The 22,523-nt window shown below is 42.7% G+C and overlaps 2 protein-coding genes across 3 annotated transcripts; both read right to left on the bottom strand.

Moving 5' to 3' along the window:
- Window positions 1-414: 414 nt before the first annotated feature.
- Window positions 415-13,137, bottom strand: LOC142363184 (SUN domain-containing protein 1-like). Its single transcript, XM_075436056.1, is given in 18 exon segments — window positions 415-528; window positions 984-1,076; window positions 1,916-2,083; window positions 2,571-2,686; window positions 3,035-3,119; window positions 3,660-3,830; window positions 3,916-4,140; window positions 4,299-4,444; window positions 5,662-5,720; window positions 5,833-5,926; window positions 6,597-6,695; window positions 8,111-8,221; window positions 8,542-8,625; window positions 9,638-9,760; window positions 11,415-11,606; window positions 11,711-11,737; window positions 11,900-12,090; window positions 12,423-13,137. Coding segments are annotated over 18 exon segments (2,397 nt in total). The 5' UTR covers window positions 12,722-13,137.
- A 1,911-nt stretch (window positions 13,138-15,048) lies between these two features.
- On the bottom strand, window positions 15,049-21,423 carry LOC142363317 (SUN domain-containing protein 1-like). Of its 2 annotated transcripts, none has more exons than XM_075436920.1 (6): window positions 20,873-21,423; window positions 20,350-20,540; window positions 20,162-20,188; window positions 19,866-20,057; window positions 16,989-17,073; window positions 15,049-15,142 (listed from the first exon to the last, which is right to left on the bottom strand). In XM_075436920.1, exons 1-6 carry the CDS (start codon window positions 21,169-21,171, stop codon window positions 15,127-15,129), a joined length of 810 nt encoding a protein of 269 aa, XP_075293035.1. In that variant the 5' UTR covers window positions 21,172-21,423; the 3' UTR covers window positions 15,049-15,126. The 2 variants fall into 2 exon arrangements, 1 of the variants encoding a protein (XP_075293035.1); XR_012765653.1 differs by lacking the exon at window positions 15,049-15,142 and adding an exon at window positions 18,087-18,209 and having other exon boundaries at window positions 17,000-17,073.
- Between the last annotated feature and the right edge of the window lie 1,100 nt (window positions 21,424-22,523).

Here is a 22,523-nt window from a genome sequence, read left to right as displayed (position 1 = left end):
TGGAGCCATGCCCTGCCACCCCCGAAACAAGCGCACAGGATGGATGTTCCGCAAGAAGCAGAAGATCCCCTGCCCTCTCGCCACCAGGCTGAAGGAGAGCACCTGAGAGACAGCGGGGAATGGAAACGGGTCCCTGCTCGGGGCGGCAGGCGAATCCCCTCCTGGCCTCCCTCTCCACACCAGGTGCCCTGATGCAATAGGTATGAGGCAATGGAACCGGAGGGGCAGGCAAATGACGAGGCGGACGAAGGCCCACGCACGGGCTTGCCCAGACCTAGGCAGTCAGCCCCACGCATCACGACTGCCTCCACGAAGAAAAAGGCAAGATTCCAGTCTTCTAGGCTTTCCGGCATATACAAAAATCGAGAACAAAATGCACAACCGTAAAACCAGTCCAAGCTGAAGTGCTGGAGATTATTCAGCAAGTTTCCCATGCACTCTGAACCGATAAAGGCAGGTATATTCCGGATGTCCCCAGTTAGAAAACACTCTCAGTTCCACTATTTGGAATGCGTTTTCACTTTTCTCCTGCAGAAGGAAAAAACAAACACACAAACCAGAGTTCGGTTTGGAGTATAAACAGGTGCAACTGAAGGCGCTTTCCTTCATTCCTGCAACTACCAACTTTGATTAACAACTGAGTGATGCCTTGGGAACCTTCTGCCACTTGGAACAGAACCTTCTTTGCCTTACAACCGGTTTGTTGGGGGTTTTTTTGTGAAGGGAGTCAGAAGCAGCATGAAGCAGACTCCTCATACGTTCGGTATCTTCACACCACTTGTGTCCACCTGGCACAAAACTTTCCTCCCCTCTAACCTATCCGAACCTTAGGTTTTGAGGCAGATCAGTAGCTACTTTCCACCTCAGTTTCTACGGTGCCCAACAGAGAATGAAGCCTTTTTCCTTCACTGCTCATTGTGCACTACCCTAGAAAATATGCGTGTGCTTCTTCTGACACTTGAAATCTTCTCATCCAGACTTACCATCACTGGAAAGGTCTGCAGTGGTTCTCCGTCTTGGTCGTAGACATACTGTCCTAGAAGCTTGCCGCCTTCTTGATATTCATTATCTAGACCCTAGAACAACAGGAGAAAGACGTTTGCTTCCATCACATTTCAAGTCAAACCGAAGCCAGAAGCATGCCTACCTAACTGCCTGTCAACGCAAGTCTCTGAAACCGAGGTCAGAATACTTCCCGTGGAACGTCATGCTTCTTCAGCCACAGCTCTGCATTTGACTTTCCTGAACTGCAAAGAGCTGTGCTATGTTTGTATGTTGCTGTTTTCACGGTCAAACCCCATCATTTCCATGGCACAACCAAGATCGCAGTGTACAATGTAAACTGCTCAGGACAAACAAGAATGAGAAAACAGCAACATCACAAACAAGACGGAAGCCAAGATTCAGATGCTTGCAGACGGCGGCTTCAGCATTTAATGGAGCTAGACAAATGTTCTCAGGGATCACAGCTACACTCTGATGTAGCCTGTGGTCTTCTGTTCTGCAGTCCTGCCTAAGCAGCTGTGGTGCTAGTTAAAATCAATTTAAAACACACTGAAGGCACATCACAGACAAGGTGCAAAGCCAACACTGGGGAGGGAGAGGGTAAGCAGCAGGAGTGGTGGAAGGATGGAACAATTCGAGTGCCGGAAAGAACGATACCAAATCAAAAACAATCACCTCCCTCCAAAAACGTTTACTACTGTATAAAGCAGGAAGAAAAGAAACAGCTCCCTCAAAATTAGCTGTAACACTTCTTATTCCTAATCTCAAAGCTGATTACAAAAACAGCAATTTTAAAAGCAAGCAGTTTCTCTCCTTAGCTGTCCTCCCTTCAGTCCTTATTTTCCAAGATCTGCGCCACAAATATTCTTTATGCATACAAATATCCTCTGAAGTTCACAGACAGACTTACATATACTGCAAAGCTCCTCAGAGCACTGGAGATCTCTCCTGTTGCTGAAAGTGCTTCTGGGATGTGTTCCAACGTAAAGGCAGTCAGATAGATCTTCCTTGAAAGTCAAACTACGAGATACCCCTGTGGTCCTTTGAAAGCCCAGCAGTTTCCTGGATACACGTCCGGCTAGACAGGAGGAAAGGGGAGAGAACAGGATGGAACACAACAGCAACAACAAAACCTGCAGCCACAAGCATTTTGCCAGAAAGAGTTGTGGCGAATTCTGAATTATTAGGGACAGTCTTAGAGAGTAAGTGGCAGAATATTATCTATTTGGTAGCATCCTTCAGGGAGACAGCATATCCACCCAAACAGCCAGCAGCGTTTTGAAGATCCGCCTGGAGACTACTTCACAACAGGAACCCTCCCAGTGCTCACACTCTGCAGAAGTCCAGTGTACCACCCAAGCCTCCTAGCAGGGTCTTCGTTTTGCTAGAAGACGACTTGAGCAGTGCCCAGGAACTACCAGAAGAATGGCACTCTTGGGAACATCGTTCAAAGGACCCGTGCCCCACAGTGTGTTGCAGACAGAAACATCCAGCATCCAAGAAACAATCCAAACCCCTCAGCACAAAATAACATTGCTGAATTTCTTCACTCGGCCTTTAATTACCTGAATCACCGCCCTTGGAGGCTGAGAGAGGTACCACAGAGGAATTCCAAAGAGGCTGATCACTGCTGGTTTGGTGTCATAGGTTTTAGAACAGCGAGTACTCAGAATGCTGCCACCTTAAAAAAGATGTATCAGGTTAGCCGAAATAATTACTCATTTCTTCCTGAAGACTTTTCAGCCAGAGATTTGTACAAAGCTTCGTGAACATACCAGTTCTTTTCCTCAAAACCAACTAGTAAAGATACTGTTCAAGTCTAGTCATTGGCTGGGGATACAATGCTTCTATCAAGTACAGTGTTCTTTTCAGAATGTTCAAGGCTTTTCACCTCAGAGGGCTAAAACATACACATTTTCCCTAGCGAGTTCAGTGGTGCGTACACCCCACGCAAGCAGATCTTTTGACATTTTTAGTAGATACTATAAATAACACGAATCGTGAAAGTGGAGTTTCCTCCACTATTTACCTCCAGATTCCAAGGCGAAATCCACCATATCAGTCTTGTCTTGAGAGAAAAGTTTCAGGGCATTGTTTACAATAGTCTGGGCTTGCTACAGATATACACATAGAAGAGGAGAAAGGGAAGAATTTAATAATATCAACTGATAAAGTAATTGATCTATACACATCTGTATACATGTAGAATAAGCATCTTTTTGAGATGCTGCACTCCATCGCAAGTCTTTGAAAGCCTCTCTCAAGACAGAGGCCATTTTTAGTGCATGGTTTTTTGGCTTAAAATACAAATTCATACTGCATATTGACTGGTGCTTTCTTCAGAAGTTGCATTCTTTCCCCCACCTTCCCAAGACCCTGAGCTGCATTGCTTTGGTATAGCTGTTTTTTGGGAATTCTGCAATTTTCAAGATAGCATACTTTGGAAAAAAAAACCAACATTCGCAACAGGCAACAAGCAATGCTGTAAGCGTACGCTTCATCAAGCATTTTCTGTAGTTCTCCCCATTTCAATTCATGTTCTACACGTCTCTTCAAGTCAGTGACATTTATATTGACTGCGATGCTCAAAAAAATGCCTAGAAAAGGACTCCTGACGGTTTTAGTTGAACTTGCGAGAACTTCAACTCACTCACCGCTTCTGTGATTCCACGAACCCCTGCATTAGTCACAGCCTTTGTTACTACTGCAGATGTTAGCTTTTGGCTTGTCACAGACATATGGAGAGCGATCTTCTGGAAGATCTGCAACTCTAGATCCCGCAGAAAAGGCTGCAAATCACTTTTGCTCACAAAATTGGACGCAAGCCTGAATCAAATGGCTAGTAATCTGCGTTACTAAAACAGGATACGTCGATCAGCACCAGAAAGCACCAACAACTGACTATCTTACCTTTTGCTCCAGTCTCGCATCTTGAGGATGTTGACCCATCATATTTCTTATTAGCGTCAATGTTTTGCTTTTGTCACTTTTCTGGGCAACCTGATCTTGAAGGTTCTGGAGTAGAAGCATCACTTTGCTATATTTTTCATCAAGGTGATGGTATCTCTCAGACAGAAAGGCCATTTGCTTTTCCAGCTCACTTTCACGACCAGAAGCAAAGATGTTGATGGTACCCTAAGGTATACAGAATTTTTTTTTTAATATATGTAAAGATCAAGACATTTATTCACATTAGCCTTGTGTGTCAAGTAGTTCTTGCCAAATATTGAAGGCATGGCAGTTAAGAAGTCTTCCAAGATACCAGAGTTCTTCCCTAGACTGTTCTCCCTTACCTCTGGAGGTTGCACAGAGTGCAAAGAATCAGCCTGCGGTTCACGAACACGGAGAGAGTCCTCTGTTCTCTGTATTCTATCAATTTTGATCCAGTTCAACGAAGGTAATAGTGAGAAGAAGCCATCAAACCCCCAGAACCATATACCTAGATCACAAACAAAAGGCAAAATGGGTGTTCAAGAGAATTCCCCCTGAAGACTGCTTAGATCTACAGGTCGTCTTCCTACTTTGCAACACAAGCTACCTTAAGTTTGCAAGCTAGACGTCACACAGCGCACACTACTCCAGTCTGAACAAAAATCAGTATGAGCCAGCTTTCAAACTGTGAAGTCAAGCACTCAAGCACATTGGGGAACATCCATCAGTACCGCTCACACCGTTGTATGGCAGGCAGCTTGCGCTTATGTCTCATGGTATATCCTCAATCTCATACTACTGCGTCCCTGGGACCTAGATCTCATCTACCAATTAAGACAGGCCATGCTCACTGAAGGCAGATGTAAAAACTGCTTTTTATCTCCATGGAAAATATCTTGCCCTGTACCCTACGTACTACATACCACATTGTTTCCACGGAAGCCCAAGTTTCTTCCAACTTTTGTTAGATATTAGGCAATCTCGCAGTTCACAAACATGACGCTTGTTTTTGCACTGTCTTAGCAAGAAGTAGCAGCACTTTCTACAGAGGGTAGGGAAGTTCTTCCTTTCTTATTCTCCCTAGTACAGAGGATTTTCAATCCTGACTGTAAGTTTCTGCGAAGCTTCATCTTCTCCCCAGAGTAGTTTCTAAAGTTTTTAGGACATGCGAAGACATGAACCTGCTTTTCAGAAACAGCCCACCACTTTCAGCAAGTGTTTGAAACTGAGTTTGTTTATTTCAAAGTAGACAGCTGGCCTGGAATACTGTCAACTAACCAGTCTAAACAGCAGTATTTTAAGCAACTCAAGGATGGTCCAGAGCAAGGGAAAGACTTTGGATGAGTTGCTCAAAGAACCTAACCCCACTTTTACGGAGATTAACAACAATCAAAGCAATCGGTACACAACCTGCTCTTTGTGACCTCACTGCTATTCTTATCAAGGGAGGTGAAGAAAAAAGGACTTCAGTGCATTTACTCACCCACTCTCACTTTCTAAAGGGCTCTATGAAATGAAATCGAGGGTATTCCTTTCACGGCAAGGGGAAGGCTACTGACTTGTCAGTACCTTGAAAGCTTGAATTACTGCCCTAGTCACAAACAAACTTGCTCTTTTTTGCTTCTGCGTCTTCTTCATAAACCGAGAGTTCAACTAAAAACGCTCTCTTGGAACGGCTGCAGTAAGCATACACCGGTCTGTAGTATAACTAAGCGATTCACGTACCTAGTAGAAACAGGAGCGGGAGAAGAAACAGGAACAGCTTGTAGGTCTTTGGAAGGCATCTAGAGAAAGAGAGAGCAAAGTTCACATGAAACAACACATTTCTCCTCTTGTATTGTTTTATAACTGGGTAAATCATTTGCTCACTGAACACTTTTCTCAAAGGATACGCACCTCTTTAGAAGAAACACCTTGAGAAAAGACATCAGAGTAGCAAGTTGATACCATCCAGTTCTGAGTAACCTGTACATGCCAGAAGCTGCCCTCCCTAGAAGACAAAAAGTGGTAGCGCGAAATGTCATTACTGCGGCACGTGTTCAAAGGAACCAAGCAGAGGGACATGCAACTGTGGCCAAGAATGCTTTGCGGAGCAGAGAAATGCGTGAGCACAGGCAATGCATGCAGCTTATTAACATCTAGATAGCACAAGCACGACAGCATTGTAACACCAGCTGCTCAACAAAACCTACAGCCACGCAAAAATATGAAATGCTCATTTGTTAGAACAACGCTATCTTGCCAGAAGTCAATGTTTGAATCGAAGTTACCACACAATGAAGACAGTTCAAGATGTTTCAAGAAATGCACAGATTAGCAGCATCAGTTTTTGCTAAGAGGAATACCAAGATGGGCAGTGACTACCAAACCAAAACACGCCCCGTTATTCTTGGCACCCCATATTCTGTGCTATTCACACACTTGTTCCCGCATGAAGCGGTCCGCTTAGTCTCCCATTATGCCTGCGAACAGAAATATACCCTCTCATTACGCATATTTTGGTCAATAAAGAAAAGCAGCACATGCATTTCAAGACACCAAAGCTACAGCATAAGCATAGTTGAATTAGTGTACGCCATGTCCTGCAGAGTCCTAGTTTGTCAAAAGGAACGGGCAATGCGCGCGCACACACACACACACACAGAGACTGAGACAGTCACCTGGAGAAAGAACGGCCAGCCAAAGTAGAGACACCACCTTCTGAGACACAAGCCATCCTGTTGCTCCCACTGTTTGCAACACGTCAAGCATAAAGTAACCTAGATTACAACAAATTCACTTCTTGTGGTAACATACATATACGTGCTTAATGTTCTTTCCCAGCACATGCAGTAAAACAGATGCGATCCCCTGCACATCACACGTTCCGCAATATTTTAAACCATACCTTCCAGTAATCTACAGACTTGGTTCTTCACTGTTTAGAAGCAAAGCAAGCCACTAATAAATATGAAGCCAAGTAAAAGCAAGCCAATTTAGAAACACAATTTTCATCTACAGAGATCAACAGAATGATCAACAGCATCTGTGTAGCGTATCACTTTTCCAAAAATCAAAGTTTACCTTTTGCAGCATGTTTATCTAACAATGTCATGCTAAGTGTAGAAGAAGAGTAAAAAAGTAGTACCACAAAAACAAGTTTTAAGCACATCATTACTTTAAAAGCATCTGATTTGTTCTGAGTTCTACATCAAGTTCATTGTCTGGGTTCATGTGCAGAAGAAGGAACAATTAAAAGTTTTAAATCCTAGTGAAAGAATTAATGATGCCTGAGAAATACTCACAAATAATAGAAAATATTCCCTACTAAAAGTTACAAGCAGTAAACGTTCAATAAACTGAATGTTCCCAAGGATCTTCAGCAGGTCAATTTTGAGGCTCTTAGAAAGAACAAAACCAACAACAACAACAAACCCCAACAGACTAGAACAAAGTGCTGTGACTTGAAGCCCACTGAAGCCAACAATTACTATTTCCAAGACTAGGACTGCTCATTCTACAGAACATACTACGTAGTACAAATTGAGAAAATAATCCTACATTTTTAGATTAGCAGATATGTCTGGCTTCATCTGAGGGACTATAGATCTACCAACCCAATATTTTGCAAAACATTTAGGTGACTGAAGTGTCTCAAATCATTTTCCTTTGCTGAATAAGGGGCACTCCACAGATTCTTGATGCCTCTGTCATTCAAGCTAGCAAACGCTCATCTCACAGGGAAGATGCTATCCCACTAGAAGACTCCTGGAAAAACTGACTATCACTAGAACAAAAATAAAATGTTAAAACCCCTTTATTCAAATCATCTGCACACCAATACCTCATACCTTGCTTTCTTTTCAAGGCAGCTTTTCAACCTGTCAAGTGTACCAACTGCCCCAAAGTGGAATCAATTAACAATATGACTTCTTCTTTCTAACATACAAGGTGTACGCTGTCCCTACACCTTGTTTTTCCTAATAGCTAAGCAGCGCGCCAAGCTCGTACGAAAGCCAGTATCACAGCAAGAATCAAACAGAAGAGCTGTTCATTAATTTTCTAGACACTTTACACTTTTCATCTACTTTGATAGATGAAGATAAGAAAACAAACGCAAAACAATATGTAGGATTAACATTGTGAGATTGCGATTCAAAACAAAAACAAGAGAAAAAAAAAGGTCCAAGTCAACCTGCATAAGAAAAGGTGTGCCAAATGGTCCTTGCTACCCTTTTAGCCCGTAAAGATTGCATGTGGTCTGTGGCGTACAGTTCAAGAGGTTTCTTCCCCTTACAGTCATCACCGGTTGGTGGTGGTAACAGTCGATTAATGGGACAAAGCCAGGATCAAATCAAGATTGTTACAAGAAAACTTGAACAAGTCTATGTCATCACACCAGTTATCAAACCAAAAACCACTAAGCAAACTACAGCAGAGTCAATCTTGCTTGGGGAAATCTTACAGTACACCAGGCAATCGGCATTCTTGCCCCTACGTTCAAGTTGCCAAACAATCGTTGACTTTGCAGCTTCCCTAGAGTCAGGGGCCATCTGATATTACTGTTACAGCAACAACCTGGTGTACAGCCCAAGGCTGAAAGACAACATCAGTCATTCTACTTACATATCGATTCCTCATTTACACCAAGATGGCCATCTTCTCTGTAAAACTCCTTCACATTCATGCTTCCACAGTAGTCTGAGTGAGCTGCAACGCATTCAAACAGCATACATGGAATGTAACTCAAGTTCAAAGCCTTTCACATATGCGCATTTGAGCTATCATGGATACAGATTTCAGCTAAACTGGCTTGGTTCACTACTAAAGCCAGGTTAGTCACAGAAAAACTGAAAAACAACCAAAGCAGCAGCCTACTCTGTGCAAACTTCTTTTTTTCCTTCTGTAAATAACAGGGGGCCTTTTCATTCAAAAACCTTTCTTGCTTCTTTTCAGATAGCAAAGTTAGTACAAAAGTCCCCAAGTAACAACTCCTCAAATCTTCAGCTCCTATTCCCATCATCCTGTCAAACAGGCCAAGCAATACCTCTTTGTACAGGTTTTACCGGAGATCTTAGAAGACTGAGAAGAGAGCGTTAGCAAGTTACAAGGCACTGAGGCAGAGAGAACAGGAGAGCGCAAAGTTTTATTCACACACAGAAATCGGTTACCTTCTGCCTATGGCAATTTCACTTCACTCACAGAGCAGGCGTTACAGAAGAGAAAGCACTAAAGAAGAATGGAACATTTTCGGGGAAAACAAGATGTGCTTTAGAGTAGTGCGGAGTGATGATGGCAGTTTTAGTTTTGCAAGACAGATCTCATCAAGCTTTAATGGCACAGTGGGCTTAAGGGTACGAAGACAGTCCAAACCTACAGACATTGAAGAGTTAGGATTTGACACTCTCACAGCAAACAGTTTAAAAAAAAAAAATCAACTTCAGTTTCTCAATTTAAACATTACCTTCTACCACTTCCTAGTCAAAATCAACATCTGAATCTTAACTGTAACACGTATCTCACATATGTGAATCCTGATACTTCCAAAACAGGGGGAAAGTAGGAAAAGGGTAGCACAACTGAAAAGAGAGAAAGACAGGAGCCAGCCAAAAGACTATAGAAAAAGAACACCGTAGTGCCAAAGATGAAGTCCGTAAGAAAAAAACCCAGCAGACACACTCCAGCTTTTTGTGGAGACCAAGGAAGACAACTGAAAAGGTACCTTTTAATTCACAACCCAGCTTCAGCAAAACCATTTGAAACAGTTGCACTAACAGTGATGCAAAAGATGCTGCAGTGTGTTTGACCAATCGCAGAATCTTACTCATGTAGAAACAGGTTCCTCCTGTTGGAAAAAACAGTGTGAATACAAATTGTTCACCTACCTAAAGATGTACTTCTGTCCTCTGGTGACCGCTAACTTGTCGAAGAGTGAGGAAAAAGCATGGAAAACCTTTGTTTAGCCAGGAGTGTGAAACTTAAGCAAGCGTGGTTTGAAAAGGCTGGATGCACTGGGTATTAGAGCAGAGCTTTTGGAAGAACTACACATCCTAGGGAAAACACCTTCAAGACAGAATCTATGACTTCAGCAAGAATACCTTTTCTTCATCAGAATTAAGAACTCTACACAGCAATGAATTCCTTGCTTACACTACTCAGGATTTCCCAAGGATGATGTGAGCTGTTGATACTGATTTTGTGGGTTACAGCTCCAAAGCGACAAACTGCATTCTTCTTGTGGATTGGAAAGGGTGAGGACTTCTCACCTCCTCCTCTGCCTCTGCATTGCAGGAAGTTCCTGCAGCGGTCTGTCTCAAGTGCTAGAGACACACACTTCTGCAGAGCCACGGGAACAAAGCGGCAGTCCTCCATACTGCTGCTCTCCTAGAATCAGCCACATTCCCAAAACCTGCCATGACTGTGTGCCTCTTCCCCCGCCCTCCCGAAGTTGAACCCAAACTACTCAGTTCAAGTTCAAATGCATGTGCAAAGATGAGTTCCTTGTAGAATTCTCCTGCGTGAATACAAACTCAGGAGCACAGAAAGTAGGTTTCATACAGTGTCCCTTGTAATTCATGACGCTAAGCCAACAGAATTCCTACCTGTGATACCGATTTACCAAAAAGATATACTTGCCCCAAAGCACTTGAAGTCACACCTCACAGTCCGAACTAACGGATTTCTTGCTACTGAGAACATACTTCATTCAAGAATAGCACACTGACAGAATTCCAAAATCGGTTCCTAATTCAAGGCCACTCACGAAACAACTTCCTGAGAACTGAGGACTACCAACCATCAAGAAATTACAGATGGTATACAAGAGGCAGGCAGATGCAGTCAGGACACTGAGGACAAGCATCCCTATAATGGAGATTGCCTTGAAAAGGCAGAACCTTGTTTACAGCAGATTCATTTGGTTTTGAGCTTTAGGAATATGGTCACCAGGGAGTCTATCTGGAATCAGTTTTCCCCTTTGGAGTTCCATTTTTCAAGGACTTGAGGTTTAGCTTCTAAAAACACTCTAATAAGCTGCACGGTTAAATGAGGAGAAAAAACCCAAAGCAAAGTAGGACAGCATCTCTCCAATTTCTTGCATAACAGAAGCACTGCAAAGTAACTGTTCTGCTCAATTTTGAAAGTTCACGTAAGAATAAAAAAAAGCATCAAAAATCTGGACCATACAGAAGCAGTTTCATCTGAAAACCCTTACCAAAACCTTAGAAATAGACACGTATTCGAAAACCGTGTAAGTCCTACAGTAGCACTGAAAAAGAAAAGCTGATCATTAGATATCAGAAGCCAACAAGTACGCAAAGTTTCAAATGAAACAGAGGAAGGTATTCCTTGTAAGCTGATATCTAGAATTTGGATATTGATAAATTTAGCAGGGCAGGAAGAGTACTTAAAGAACACTACATGAAAAAAGCATCAACTGAACTGTACACCATTCTGCCATCCACATGAAAAAAAAAAAAAAAAAAGAGAAAGTAACTTACTGGATGCATGTTTCTGGCTCCTATCCCTGGAGTAAATTCTGGAAGATGGCACACGAGAAGGCGAGTATGCTGTCAGAACCTCCTTCCGTTCAGAAAGCATGCTGCAATCCCTGCAAGTGTAGCCATTGACCACTGTGCTGTTTTCTGCTGTTTCTGTATCACCATTTCCCTGCATTAGTGTAGTATCACTACCTAGCCAACCAAGAGTAAAACATATAGAGCACTGCTATCAGTATCGCCGTCGCTAGTTACCATTGAATAGAATGCACTCGGAAAGAAAATGAAACCATAGTTACCTTTAGGGTTGCCTTCATCATCAAGATCTTCAAAGGGAAAAAAAAAAAAAATTTGGTCTCAAAAGTAAGGAAGTGCCACAATCAACTATGATATCTGACAAGAACTCCAAGTAAAAGTCCCACGTTCATACACGCCAACCCAGAAGCAGCTTTCACAGTCTGATACAAGCAATGGCAATGATTACCTACCCCAGAAATTAGTAACTTCTCTCTGCTCTCGAATCCGGGATTCACCCAATGCACTGGATACAATTGATGCATCACTGGCATGGCTATTGAAACTGCTTTGGCAGATAATGGAAGAGTGGGACAGATTCTTCCTTGGTGTGTGTCTTGCACTGCCAGATTTCTTATTCACACTTGGGCGGTGCTTCAGCACCCTACGAAACAGAGCAAAGACACATACGATACAGCACGAAAGATGCAAATTTCTCTTTGTCTCTCACTTTAAATGAAAAAGAAAGGCAGGGTATGTTAACACTGACATGACTAAACGGCTCAAATCAGGTTTAAAAGACAGTCCTCCAACATCTACGCTTTTGCAAAGACTTCACTGCAAACCACACACTGAGCATAATTCTCAGAGTATGGCAGTCAATGCCGAGAACAAAGAATGAAGCAGCCGGGAAACTAGGTTTGTACTGTCATGTTCAAACAGCAAGTCTCAAGACTCTAACCGAGAAATTAACTTGTGACGACAAAAAGTGCTTACTTGGAAGACTGCTCTCTGAAGGACAGGTTTCCAGCGTAAGAGCTGTCAGGATGGGTATCCTTTGGTGCATCACTGGATTTCTTCAATGCCGCAGCAGATAACCGTAAGCTACGCCGCAACATTCTTGGCGAATCAAATACTGGATCTATTTTATTTTCAGTCTCAAAATCCAAAGCAGACGAAGAATAACTCGAACTGCAGCATGAAGGCTTCTGAAACATGAAGAGCAAAGTTACCTGAGGTGAAGAGAAAATTCCCCTCGTAACAAACACGCCCTTCAAGCTAGTCTGAGTTTCCATTCAAAGCAGTTTATCCGGGGTTATGGAGCAACTCCTACAAGACACGCCACATAATACAAACAGCTTAGAAGTACGTCGATAGTCAAGGTTCTCTTCAGCAATTCACATTGCAAGTTGAACAACTGAAAGCAAATGCTAGTTAGAAAGAAACAACCACCATGGAAACCCATGTTTGAAGTCAAACCAGAGCAAGCATTCGTTGTACAGCTTTAGACACACAGTTCTTTGGGGACCAAGTGGAGAGAGGAAGCCATTCAGGACAGTTTCTTTGCCACGCTGAGCCACAAATTCAAAATCAGGATGCACTCGGAGTTTCAAGGTAAAGACTCATTTAGAGCCAAAGCTGATATTTTAAACATTTGGGTTGCCCGTTCCTTGCTTGGAGAACCAAAGATCCATATGCCACACTACTCCAAGTTTCCACTTCCCAGCAAGTAAGAACTTCCCCACTTGAAGACACTTCAAGACCTCCCTACTTTAGCTACACTACTTTAACTACCAGGAGTTTAAAAAAAAACAAGTGTTTTTAAAAGATTTCTTCATCTCTTAATCATTACAAATCTTTAACTCTGAACAAATCAAAAAATGGTTTTGTCTTTCATCCGTTTTTCTCTGGTTTATCCTAGATACATATTATGCAATCTCGCAGTTCACAAACATGACGCTTGTTTTTGCACTGTCTTAGCAAGAAGTAGCAGCACTTTCTACACAGGGTAGGGAAGTTCTTCCTTTCTTATTCTCCCTAGTACAGAGGATTTTGAATCCTGACTGTAAGTTTCTGCAAAGCTTCATCTTCTCCCCAAAGTAGTTTCTGAAGTTTTTAGGACATGCAAAGACATGAACCTGCTTTTCAGAAACAGCCCACCACTTTCAGCAAGTGTTTGAAACTGAGTTTGTTTATTTCAAAGTAGACAGCTGGCCTGGAATACTGTCAACTAACCAGTCTAAACAGCAGTATTTTAAGCAACTCAAGGATGGTCCAGAGCAAGGGAAAGACTTTGGATGAGTTGCTCAAAGAACCTAACCCCACTTTTACGGAGATTAACAACAATCAAAGCAATCGGTACACAACCTGCTCTTTGTGACCTCACTGCTATTCTTATCAAGGGAGGTGAAGAAAAAAGGACTTCAGTGCATTTACTCACCCACTCTCACTTTCTAAAGGGCTCTATGAAATGAAATCGAGGGTATTCCTTTCACGGCAAGGGGAAGGCTACTGACTTGTCAGTACCTTGAAAGCTTGAATTACTGCCCTAGTCACAAACAAACTTGCTCTTTTTTGCTTCTGCGTCTTCTTCATAAACCGAGAGTTCAACTAAAAACGCTCTCTTGGAACGGCTGCAGTAAGCATACACCGGTCTGTAGTATAACTAAGCGATTCACGTACCTAGTCGAAACAGGAGCGGGAGAAGAAACAGGAACAGCTTGTAGGTCTTTGGAAGGCATCTAGAGAAAGAGAGAGCAAAGTTCACATGAAACAACACATTTCTCCTCTTGTATTGTTTTATAACTGGGTAAATCATTTGCTCACTGAACACTTTTCTCAAAGGATATGCACCTCTTTAGAAGAAACACCTTGAGAAAAGACATCAGAGTAGCAAGTTGATACCATCCAGTTCTGAGTAACCTGTACATGCCAGAAGCTGCCCTCCCTAGAAGACAAAAAGTGGTAGCGCGAAATGTCATTACTGCGGCACATGTTCAAAGGAACCAAGCAGAGGGACATGCAACTGTGGCCAAGAACACTTTGCGGAGCAGAGAAATGCGTGAGCACAGGCAATGCATGCAGCTTATTAACATCTAGATAGCACAAGCACGACAGCATTGTAACACCAGCTGCTCAACAAAACCTACAGCCACGCAAAAATATGAAATGCTCATTTGTTAGAACAACGCTATCTTGCCAGAAGTCAATGTTTGAATCGAAGTTACCACACAATGAAGACAGTTCAAGATGTTTCAAGAAATGCACAGATTAGCAGCATCAGTTTTTGCTAAGAGGAATACCAAGATGGGCAGTGACTACCAAACCAAAACACGCCCCGTTATTCTTGGCACCCCATATTCTGTGCTATTCACACACTTGTTCCCGCATGAAGCGGTCCGCTTAGTCTCCCATTATGCCTGCGAACAGAAATATACCCTCTCATTACGCATATTTTGGTCAATAAAGAAAAGCAGCACATGCATTTCAAGACACCAAAGCTACAGCATAAGCACAGTTGGATTAGTGTACGCCACGTCCTGCAGAGTCCTAGTTTGTCAAAAGGAACGGGCAATGCGCGCGCACACACACACACACACAGAGACTGAGACAGTCACCTGGAGAAAGAACGGCCAGCCAAAGTAGAGACACCACCTTCTGAGACACAAGCCATCCTGTTGCTCCCACTGTTTGCAACACGTCAAGCATAAAGTAACCTAGATTACAACAAATTCACTTCTTGTGGTAACATACATATACGTGCTTAATGTTCTTTCCCAGCACATGCAGTAAAACAGATGCGATCCCCTGCACATCACACGTTCCGCAATATTTTAAACCATACCTTCCAGTAATCTACAGACTTGGTTCTTCACTGTTTAGAAGCAAAGCAAGCCACTAATAAATATGAAGCCAAGTAAAAGCAAGCCAATTTAGAAACACAATTTTCATCTACAGAGATCAACAGAATGATCAACAGCATCTGTGTAGCGTATCACTTTTCCAAAAATCAAAGTTTACCTTTTGCAGCTTGTTTATCTAACAATGTCATGCTAAGTGTAGAAGAAGAGTAAAAAAGTAGTACCACAAAAACAAGTTTTAAGCACATCATTACTTTAAAAGCATCTGATTTGTTCTGAGTTCTACATCAAGTTCATTGTCTGGGTTCATGTGCAGAAGAAGGAACAATTAAAAGTTTTAAATCCTAGTGAAAGAATTAATGATGCCTGAGAAATACTCACAAATAATAGAAAATATTCCCTACTAAAAGTTACAAGCAGTAAACGTTCAATAAACTGAATGTTCCCAAGGATCTTCAGCAGGTCAATTTTGAGGCTCTTAGAAAGAACAAAACCAACAACAACAACAAACCCCAACAGACTAGAACAAAGTGCTGTGACTTGAAGCCCACTGAAGCCAACAATTACTATTTCCAAGACTAGGACTGCTCATTCTACAGAACATACTACGTAGTACAAATTGAGAAAATAATCCTACATTTTTAGATTAGCAGATATGTCTGGCTTCATCTGAGGGACTATAGATCTACCAACCCAATATTTTGCAAAACATTTAGGTGACTGAAGTGTCTCAAATCATTTTCCTTTGCTGAATAAGGGGCACTCCACAGATTCTTGATGCCTCTGTCATTCAAGCTAGCAAACGCTCATCTCACAGGGAAGATGCTATCCCACTAGAAGACTCCTGGAAAAACTGACTATCACTAGAACAAAAATAAAATGTTAAAACCCCTTTATTCAAATCATCTGCACACCAATACCTCATACCTTGCTTTCTTTTCAAGGCAGCTTTTCAACCTGTCAAGTGTACCAACTGCCCCAAAGTGGAATCAATTAACAATATGACTTCTTCTTTCTAACATACAAGGTGTACGCTGTCCCTACACCTTGTTTTTCCTAATAGCTAAGCAGCGCGCCAAGCTCGTACGAAAGCCAGTATCACAGCAAGAATCAAACAGAAGAGCTGTTCATTAATTTTCTAGACACTTTACACTTTTCATCTACTTTGATAGATGAAGATAAGAAAACAAACGCAAAACAATATGTAGGATTAACATTGTGAGATTGCGATTCAAAACAAAAACAAGAGAAAAAAAAAGGTCCAAGTCAACCTGCATAAGAAAAGGTGTGCCAAATGGTCCTTGCTACCCTTTTAGCCCGTAAAGATTGCATGTGGTCTGTGGCGTACAGTTCAAGAGGTTTCTTCCCCTTACAGTCATCACCGGTTGGTGGTGGTAACAGTCGATTAATGGGACAAAGCCAGGATCAAATCAAGATTGTTACAAGAAAACTTGAACAAGTCTATGTCATCACACCAGTTATCAAACCAAAAACCACTAAGCAAACTACAGCAGAGTCAATCTTGCTTGGGGAAATCTTACAGTACACCAGGCAATCGCCATTCTTGCCCCTACGTTCAAGTTGCCAAACAATCGTTGACTTTGCAGCTTCCCTAGAGTCAGGGGCCATCTGATATTACTGTTACAGCAACAACCTGGTGTACAGCCCAAGGCTGAAAGACAACATCAGTCATTCTACTTACATATTGATTCCCTCATTTACACCAAGATGGCCATCTTCTCTGTAAAACTCCTTCACATTCATGCTTCCACAGTAGTCTGAGTGAGCTGCAACGCATTCAAACAGCATACATGGAATGTAACTCAAGTTCAAAGCCTTTCACATATGCGCATTTGAGCTATCATGGATACAGATTTCAGCTAAACTGGCTTGGTTCACTACTAAAGCCAGGTTAGTCACAGAAAAACTGAAAAACAACCAAAGCAGCAGCCTACTCTGTGCAAACTTCTTTTTTTTCCTTCTGTAAATAACAGGGGGCCTTTTCATTCAAAAACCTTTCTTGCTTCTTTTCAGATAGCAAAGTTAGTACAAAAGTCCCCAAGTAACAACTCCTCAAATCTTCAGCTCCTATTCCCATCATCCTGTCAAACAGGCCAAGCAATACCTCTTTGTACAGGTTTTACCGGAGATCTTAGAAGACTGAGAAGAGAGCGTTAGCAAGTTACAAGGCACTGAGGCAGAGAGAACAGGAGAGCGCAAAGTTTTATTCACACACAGAAATCGGTTGCCTTCTGCCTATGGCAATTTCACTTCACTCACAGAGCAGGCGTTACAGAAGAGAAAGCACTAAAGAAGAATGGAACATTTTTGGGGAAAACAAGATGTGCTTTAGAGTAGTGCGGAGTGATGATGGCAGTTTTAGTTTTGCAAGACAGATCTCATCAAGCTTTAATGGCACAGTGGGCTTAAGGGTACGAAGACAGTCCAAACCTACAGACATTGAAGAGTTAGGATTTGACACTCTCACAGCAAACAGTTTAAAAAAAAAAAATCAACTTCAGTTTCTCAATTTAAACATTACCTTCTACCACTTCCTAGTCAAAATCAACATCTGAATCTTAACTGTAACACGTATCTCACATATGTGAATCCTGATACTTCCAAAACAGGGGGAAAGTAGGAAAAGGGTAGCACAACTGAAAAGAGAGAAAGACAGGAGCCAGCCAAAAGACTATAGAAAAAGAATACCGTAGTGCCAAAGATGAAGTCCATAAGAAAAAAACCCAGCAGACACACTCCAGCTTTTTGTGGAGACCAAGGAAGACAACTGAAAAGGTACCTTTTAATTCACAACCCAGCTTCAGCAAAACCATTTGAAACAGTTGCACTAACAGTGGTCAAACACACTGCAGCATCTTTTGCATCAATCGCAGAATCTTACTCATGTAGAAACAGGTTCCTCCTGTTGGAAAAAACAGTGTGAATACAAATTGTTCACCTACCTAAAGATGTATTTCTGTCCTCTGGTGACCGCTAACTTGTCGAAGAGTGAGCAACAAGCATGGAAAGCCTTTGTTTAGCCAGGAGTGTGAAACTTAAGCAAGCGTGGTTTGAAAAGGCTGGATGCACTGGGTATTAGAGCAGAGCTTTTGGAAGAACTACACATCCTAGGGAAAACACCTTCAAGACGGAATCTATGACTTCAGCAAGAATACCTTTTCTTCATCAGAATTAAGAACTCTACACAGCAATGAATTCCTTGCTTACACTACTCAGGATTTCCCAAGGGTGACGTGAGTTGTTGATACTGATTTTGTGGGTTACAGCTCCAAAGCGACAAACTGCATTCTTCTTGTGGATTGGAAAGGGTGAGGACTTCTCACCTCCTCCTCTGCCTCTGCATTGCAGGAAGTTCCTGCAGCGGTCTGTCTCAAGTGCTAGAGACACACACTTCTGCAGAGCCACGGGAACAAAGCGGCAGTCCTCCATACTGCTGCTCTCCTAGAATCAGCCACATTCCCAAAACCTGCCATGACTGTGTGCCTCTTCCCCCGCCCTCCCGAAGTTGAACCCAAACTACTCAGTTCAAGTTCAAATGCATGTGCAAAGATGAGTTCCTTGTAGAATTCTCCTGCGTGAATACAAACTCAGGAGCACAGAAAGTAGGTTTCATACAGTGTCCCTTGTAATTCATGACGCTAAGCCAACAGAATTCCTACCTGTGATACCGATTTACCAAAAAGATATACTTGCCCCAAAGCACTTGAAGTCACACCTCACAGTCCGAACTAACGGATTTCTTGCTACTGAGAACATACTTCATTCAAGAATAGCACACTGACAGAATTCCAAAATCGGCTCCTAATTCAAGGCCACTCACGAAACAACTTCCTGAGAACTGAGGACTACCAACCATCAAGAAATTACAGATGGTATACAAGAGGCAGGCAGATGCAGTCAGGACACTGAGGACAAGCATCCCTATAATGGAGATTGCCTTGAAAAGGCAGAACCTTGTTTACAGCAGATTCATTTGGTTTTGAGCTTTAGGAATATGGTCACCAGGGAGTCTATCTGGAATCAGTTTTCCCCTTTGGAGTTCCATTTTTCAAGGACTTGAGGTTTAGCTTCTAAAAACACTCTAATAAGCTGCACGGTTAAATGAGGAGAAAAAACCCAAAGCAAAGTAGGACAGCATCTCTCCAACTTCTTGCATAACAGAAGCACTGCAAAGTAACTGTTCTGCTCAATTTTGAAAGTTCACGTAAGAATAAAAAAAAGCATCAAAAATCTGGACCATACAGAAGCAGTTTCATCTGAAAACCCTTACCAAAACCTTAGAAATAGACACGTATTCGAAAACCGTGTAAGTCCTACAGTAGCACTGAAAAAGAAAAGCTGATCATTAGATATCAGAAGCCAACAAGTACGCAAAGTTTCAAATGAAACAGAGGAAGGTATTCCTTGTAAGCTGATATCTAGAATTTGGATATTGATAAATTTAGCAGGGCAGGAAGAGTACTTAAAGAACACTACATGAAAAAAGCATCAACTGAACTGTACACCATTCTGCCATCCACATGAAAAAAAAAAAAAAAAAAAAGAGAAAGTAACTTACTGGATGCATGTTTCTGGCTCCTATCCCTGGAGTAAATTCTGGAAGATGGCACACGAGAAGGCGAGTATGCTGTCAGAACCTCCTTCCGTTCAGAAAGCATGCTGCAATCCCTGCAAGTGTAGCCATTGACCACTGTGCTGTTTTCTGCTGTTTCTGTATCACCATTTCCCTGCATTAGTGTAGTATCACTACCTAGCCAACCAAGAGTAAAACATATAGAGCACTGCTATCAGTATCGCCGTCGCTAGTTACCGTTGAATAGAATGCACTCGGAAAGAAAATGAAACCATAGTTACCTTTAGGGTCGCCTTCATCATCAAGATCTTCAAAGGGAAAAAAAAAAAAATTTGGTCTCAAAAGTAAGGAAGTGCCACAATCAACTATGATATCTGACAAGAACTCCAAGTAAAAGTCCCACGTTCATACACGCCAACCCAGAAGCAGCTTTCACAGTCCGATACAAGCAATGGCAATGATTACCTACCCCAGAAATTAGTAACTTCTCTCTGCTCTCGAATCCGGGATTCACCCAATGCACTGGATACAATTGATGCATCACTGGCATGGCTATTGAAACTGCTTTGGCAGACAATGGAAGAGCGGGACAGATTCTTCCTTGGTGTGTGTCTTGCACTGCCAGATTTCTTATTCACACTTGGGCGGTGCTTCAGCACCCTACGAAACAGAGCAAAGACACATACGATACAGCACGAAAGATGCAAATTTCTCTTTCTCTCTCACTTTAAATGAAAAAGAAAGGCAGGGTATGTTAACACTGACATGACTAAACGGCTCAAATCAGGTTTAAAAGACAGTCCTCCAACATCTACGCTTTTGCAAAGACTTCACTGCAAACCACACACTGAGCATAATTCTCAGAGTATGGCAGTCAATGCCGAGAACAAAGAATGAAGCAGCCGGGAAACTAGGTTTGTACTGTCATGTTCAAACAGCAAGTCTCAAGACTCTAACCGAGAAATTAACTTGTGACGACAAAAAGTGCTTACTTGGAAGACTGCTCTCTGAAGGACAGGTTTCCAGCGTAAGAGCTGTCAGGATGGGTATCCTTTGGTGCATCACTGGATTTCTTCAATGCCGCAGCAGATAACCGTAAGCTACGCCGCAACATTCTTGGCGAATCAAATACTGGATCTATTTTATTTTCAGTCTCAAAATCCAAAGCAGACGAAGAATAACTCGAACTGCAGCATGAAGGCTTCTGAAACATGAAGAGCAAAGTTACCTGAGGTGAAGAGAAAATTCCCCTCGTAACAAACACGCCCTTCAAGCTAGTCTGAGTTTCCATTCAAAGCAGTTTATCCGGGGTTATGGAGCAACTCCTACAAGACACGCCACATAATACAAACAGCTTAGAAGTACGTCGATAGTCAAGGTTCTCTTCAGCAATTCACATTGCAAGTTGAACAACTGAAAGCAAATGCTAGTTAGAAAGAAACAACCACCATGGAAACCCATGTTTGAAGTCAAACCAGAGCAAGCATTCGTTGTACAGCTTTAGACACACAGTTCTTTGGGGACCAAGTGGAGAGAGGAAGCCATTCAGGACAGTTTCTTTGCCACGCTGAGCCACAAATTCAAAATCAGGATGCACTCGGAGTTTCAAGGTAAAGACTCATTTAGAGCCAAAGCTGATATTTTAAACATTTGGGTTGCCAGTTCCTTGCTTGGAGAACCAAAGATCCATATGCCACACTACTCCAAGTTTCCACTTCCCAGCAAGTAAGAACTTCCCCACTTGAAGACACTTCAAGACCTCCCTACTTTAGCTACACTACTTTAACTACCAGGAGTTTAAAAAAAAACAAGTGTTTTTAAAAGATTTCTTCATCTCTTAATCATTACAAATCTTTAACTCTGAACAAATCAAAAAATGGTTTTGTCTTTCATCCGTTTTTCTCTGGTTTATCCTAGATATATATTATGCAATCTCGCAGTTCACAAACATGACGCTTGTTTTTGCACTGTCTTAGCAAGAAGTAGCAGCACTTTCTACACAGGGTAGGGAAGTTCTTCCTTTCTTATTCTCCCTAGTACAGAGGATTTTCAATCCTGACTGTAAGTTTCTGCAAAGCTTCATCTTCTCCCCAAAGTAGTTTCTGAAGTTTTTAGGACATGCAAAGACATGAACCTGCTTTTCAGAAACAGCCCACCACTTTCAGCAAGTGTTTGAAACTGAGTTTGTTTATTTCAAAGTAGACAGCTGGCCTGGAATACTGTCAACTAACCAGTCTAAACAGCAGTATTTTAAGTGCGGCAGGGCCCAGGTCCGAGTCCCCGGGGGACACTGTACGCTGGCGGGGGGGCAGGCCCGGGCCATCCCCTCCTGGGGCTGCCAAGGGACACTTGGGGACTGGGGGGCGAAACTCAGCGCTGCCCGTCACCCAGGCCATCTCACACGGCCGGGCCGGGCCCAGCCGGGCCGGAGCGACCCGCGGGCCCCGCGCTGCTCTCAGGCCGGGCCCGCGCCCAGCTTGGGCTGGCGCCGCTAGCCCTACCCTCCGCGGCACGTACCCGCCCCGCCGCCCCGCAGCCCAATGAGGGCACAGGAGGTCGAGATCGGCAGAAGCGCCGGCCAATTACGAGCGGGCGCTGGCGCGGCGGGCGGCAGGGGACCCGGGTGCATGGGAAGGCTCTGGA

Source organism: Opisthocomus hoazin, chromosome 15, assembly GCF_030867145.1.
Source record: "Opisthocomus hoazin isolate bOpiHoa1 chromosome 15, bOpiHoa1.hap1, whole genome shotgun sequence".
Taxonomy (NCBI): Eukaryota; Metazoa; Chordata; class Aves; order Opisthocomiformes; family Opisthocomidae; genus Opisthocomus; species Opisthocomus hoazin.
The sequence above is the reverse complement of the archived record's forward strand: the minus strand, read 5'-3'. Positions and strand labels throughout refer to the sequence as shown.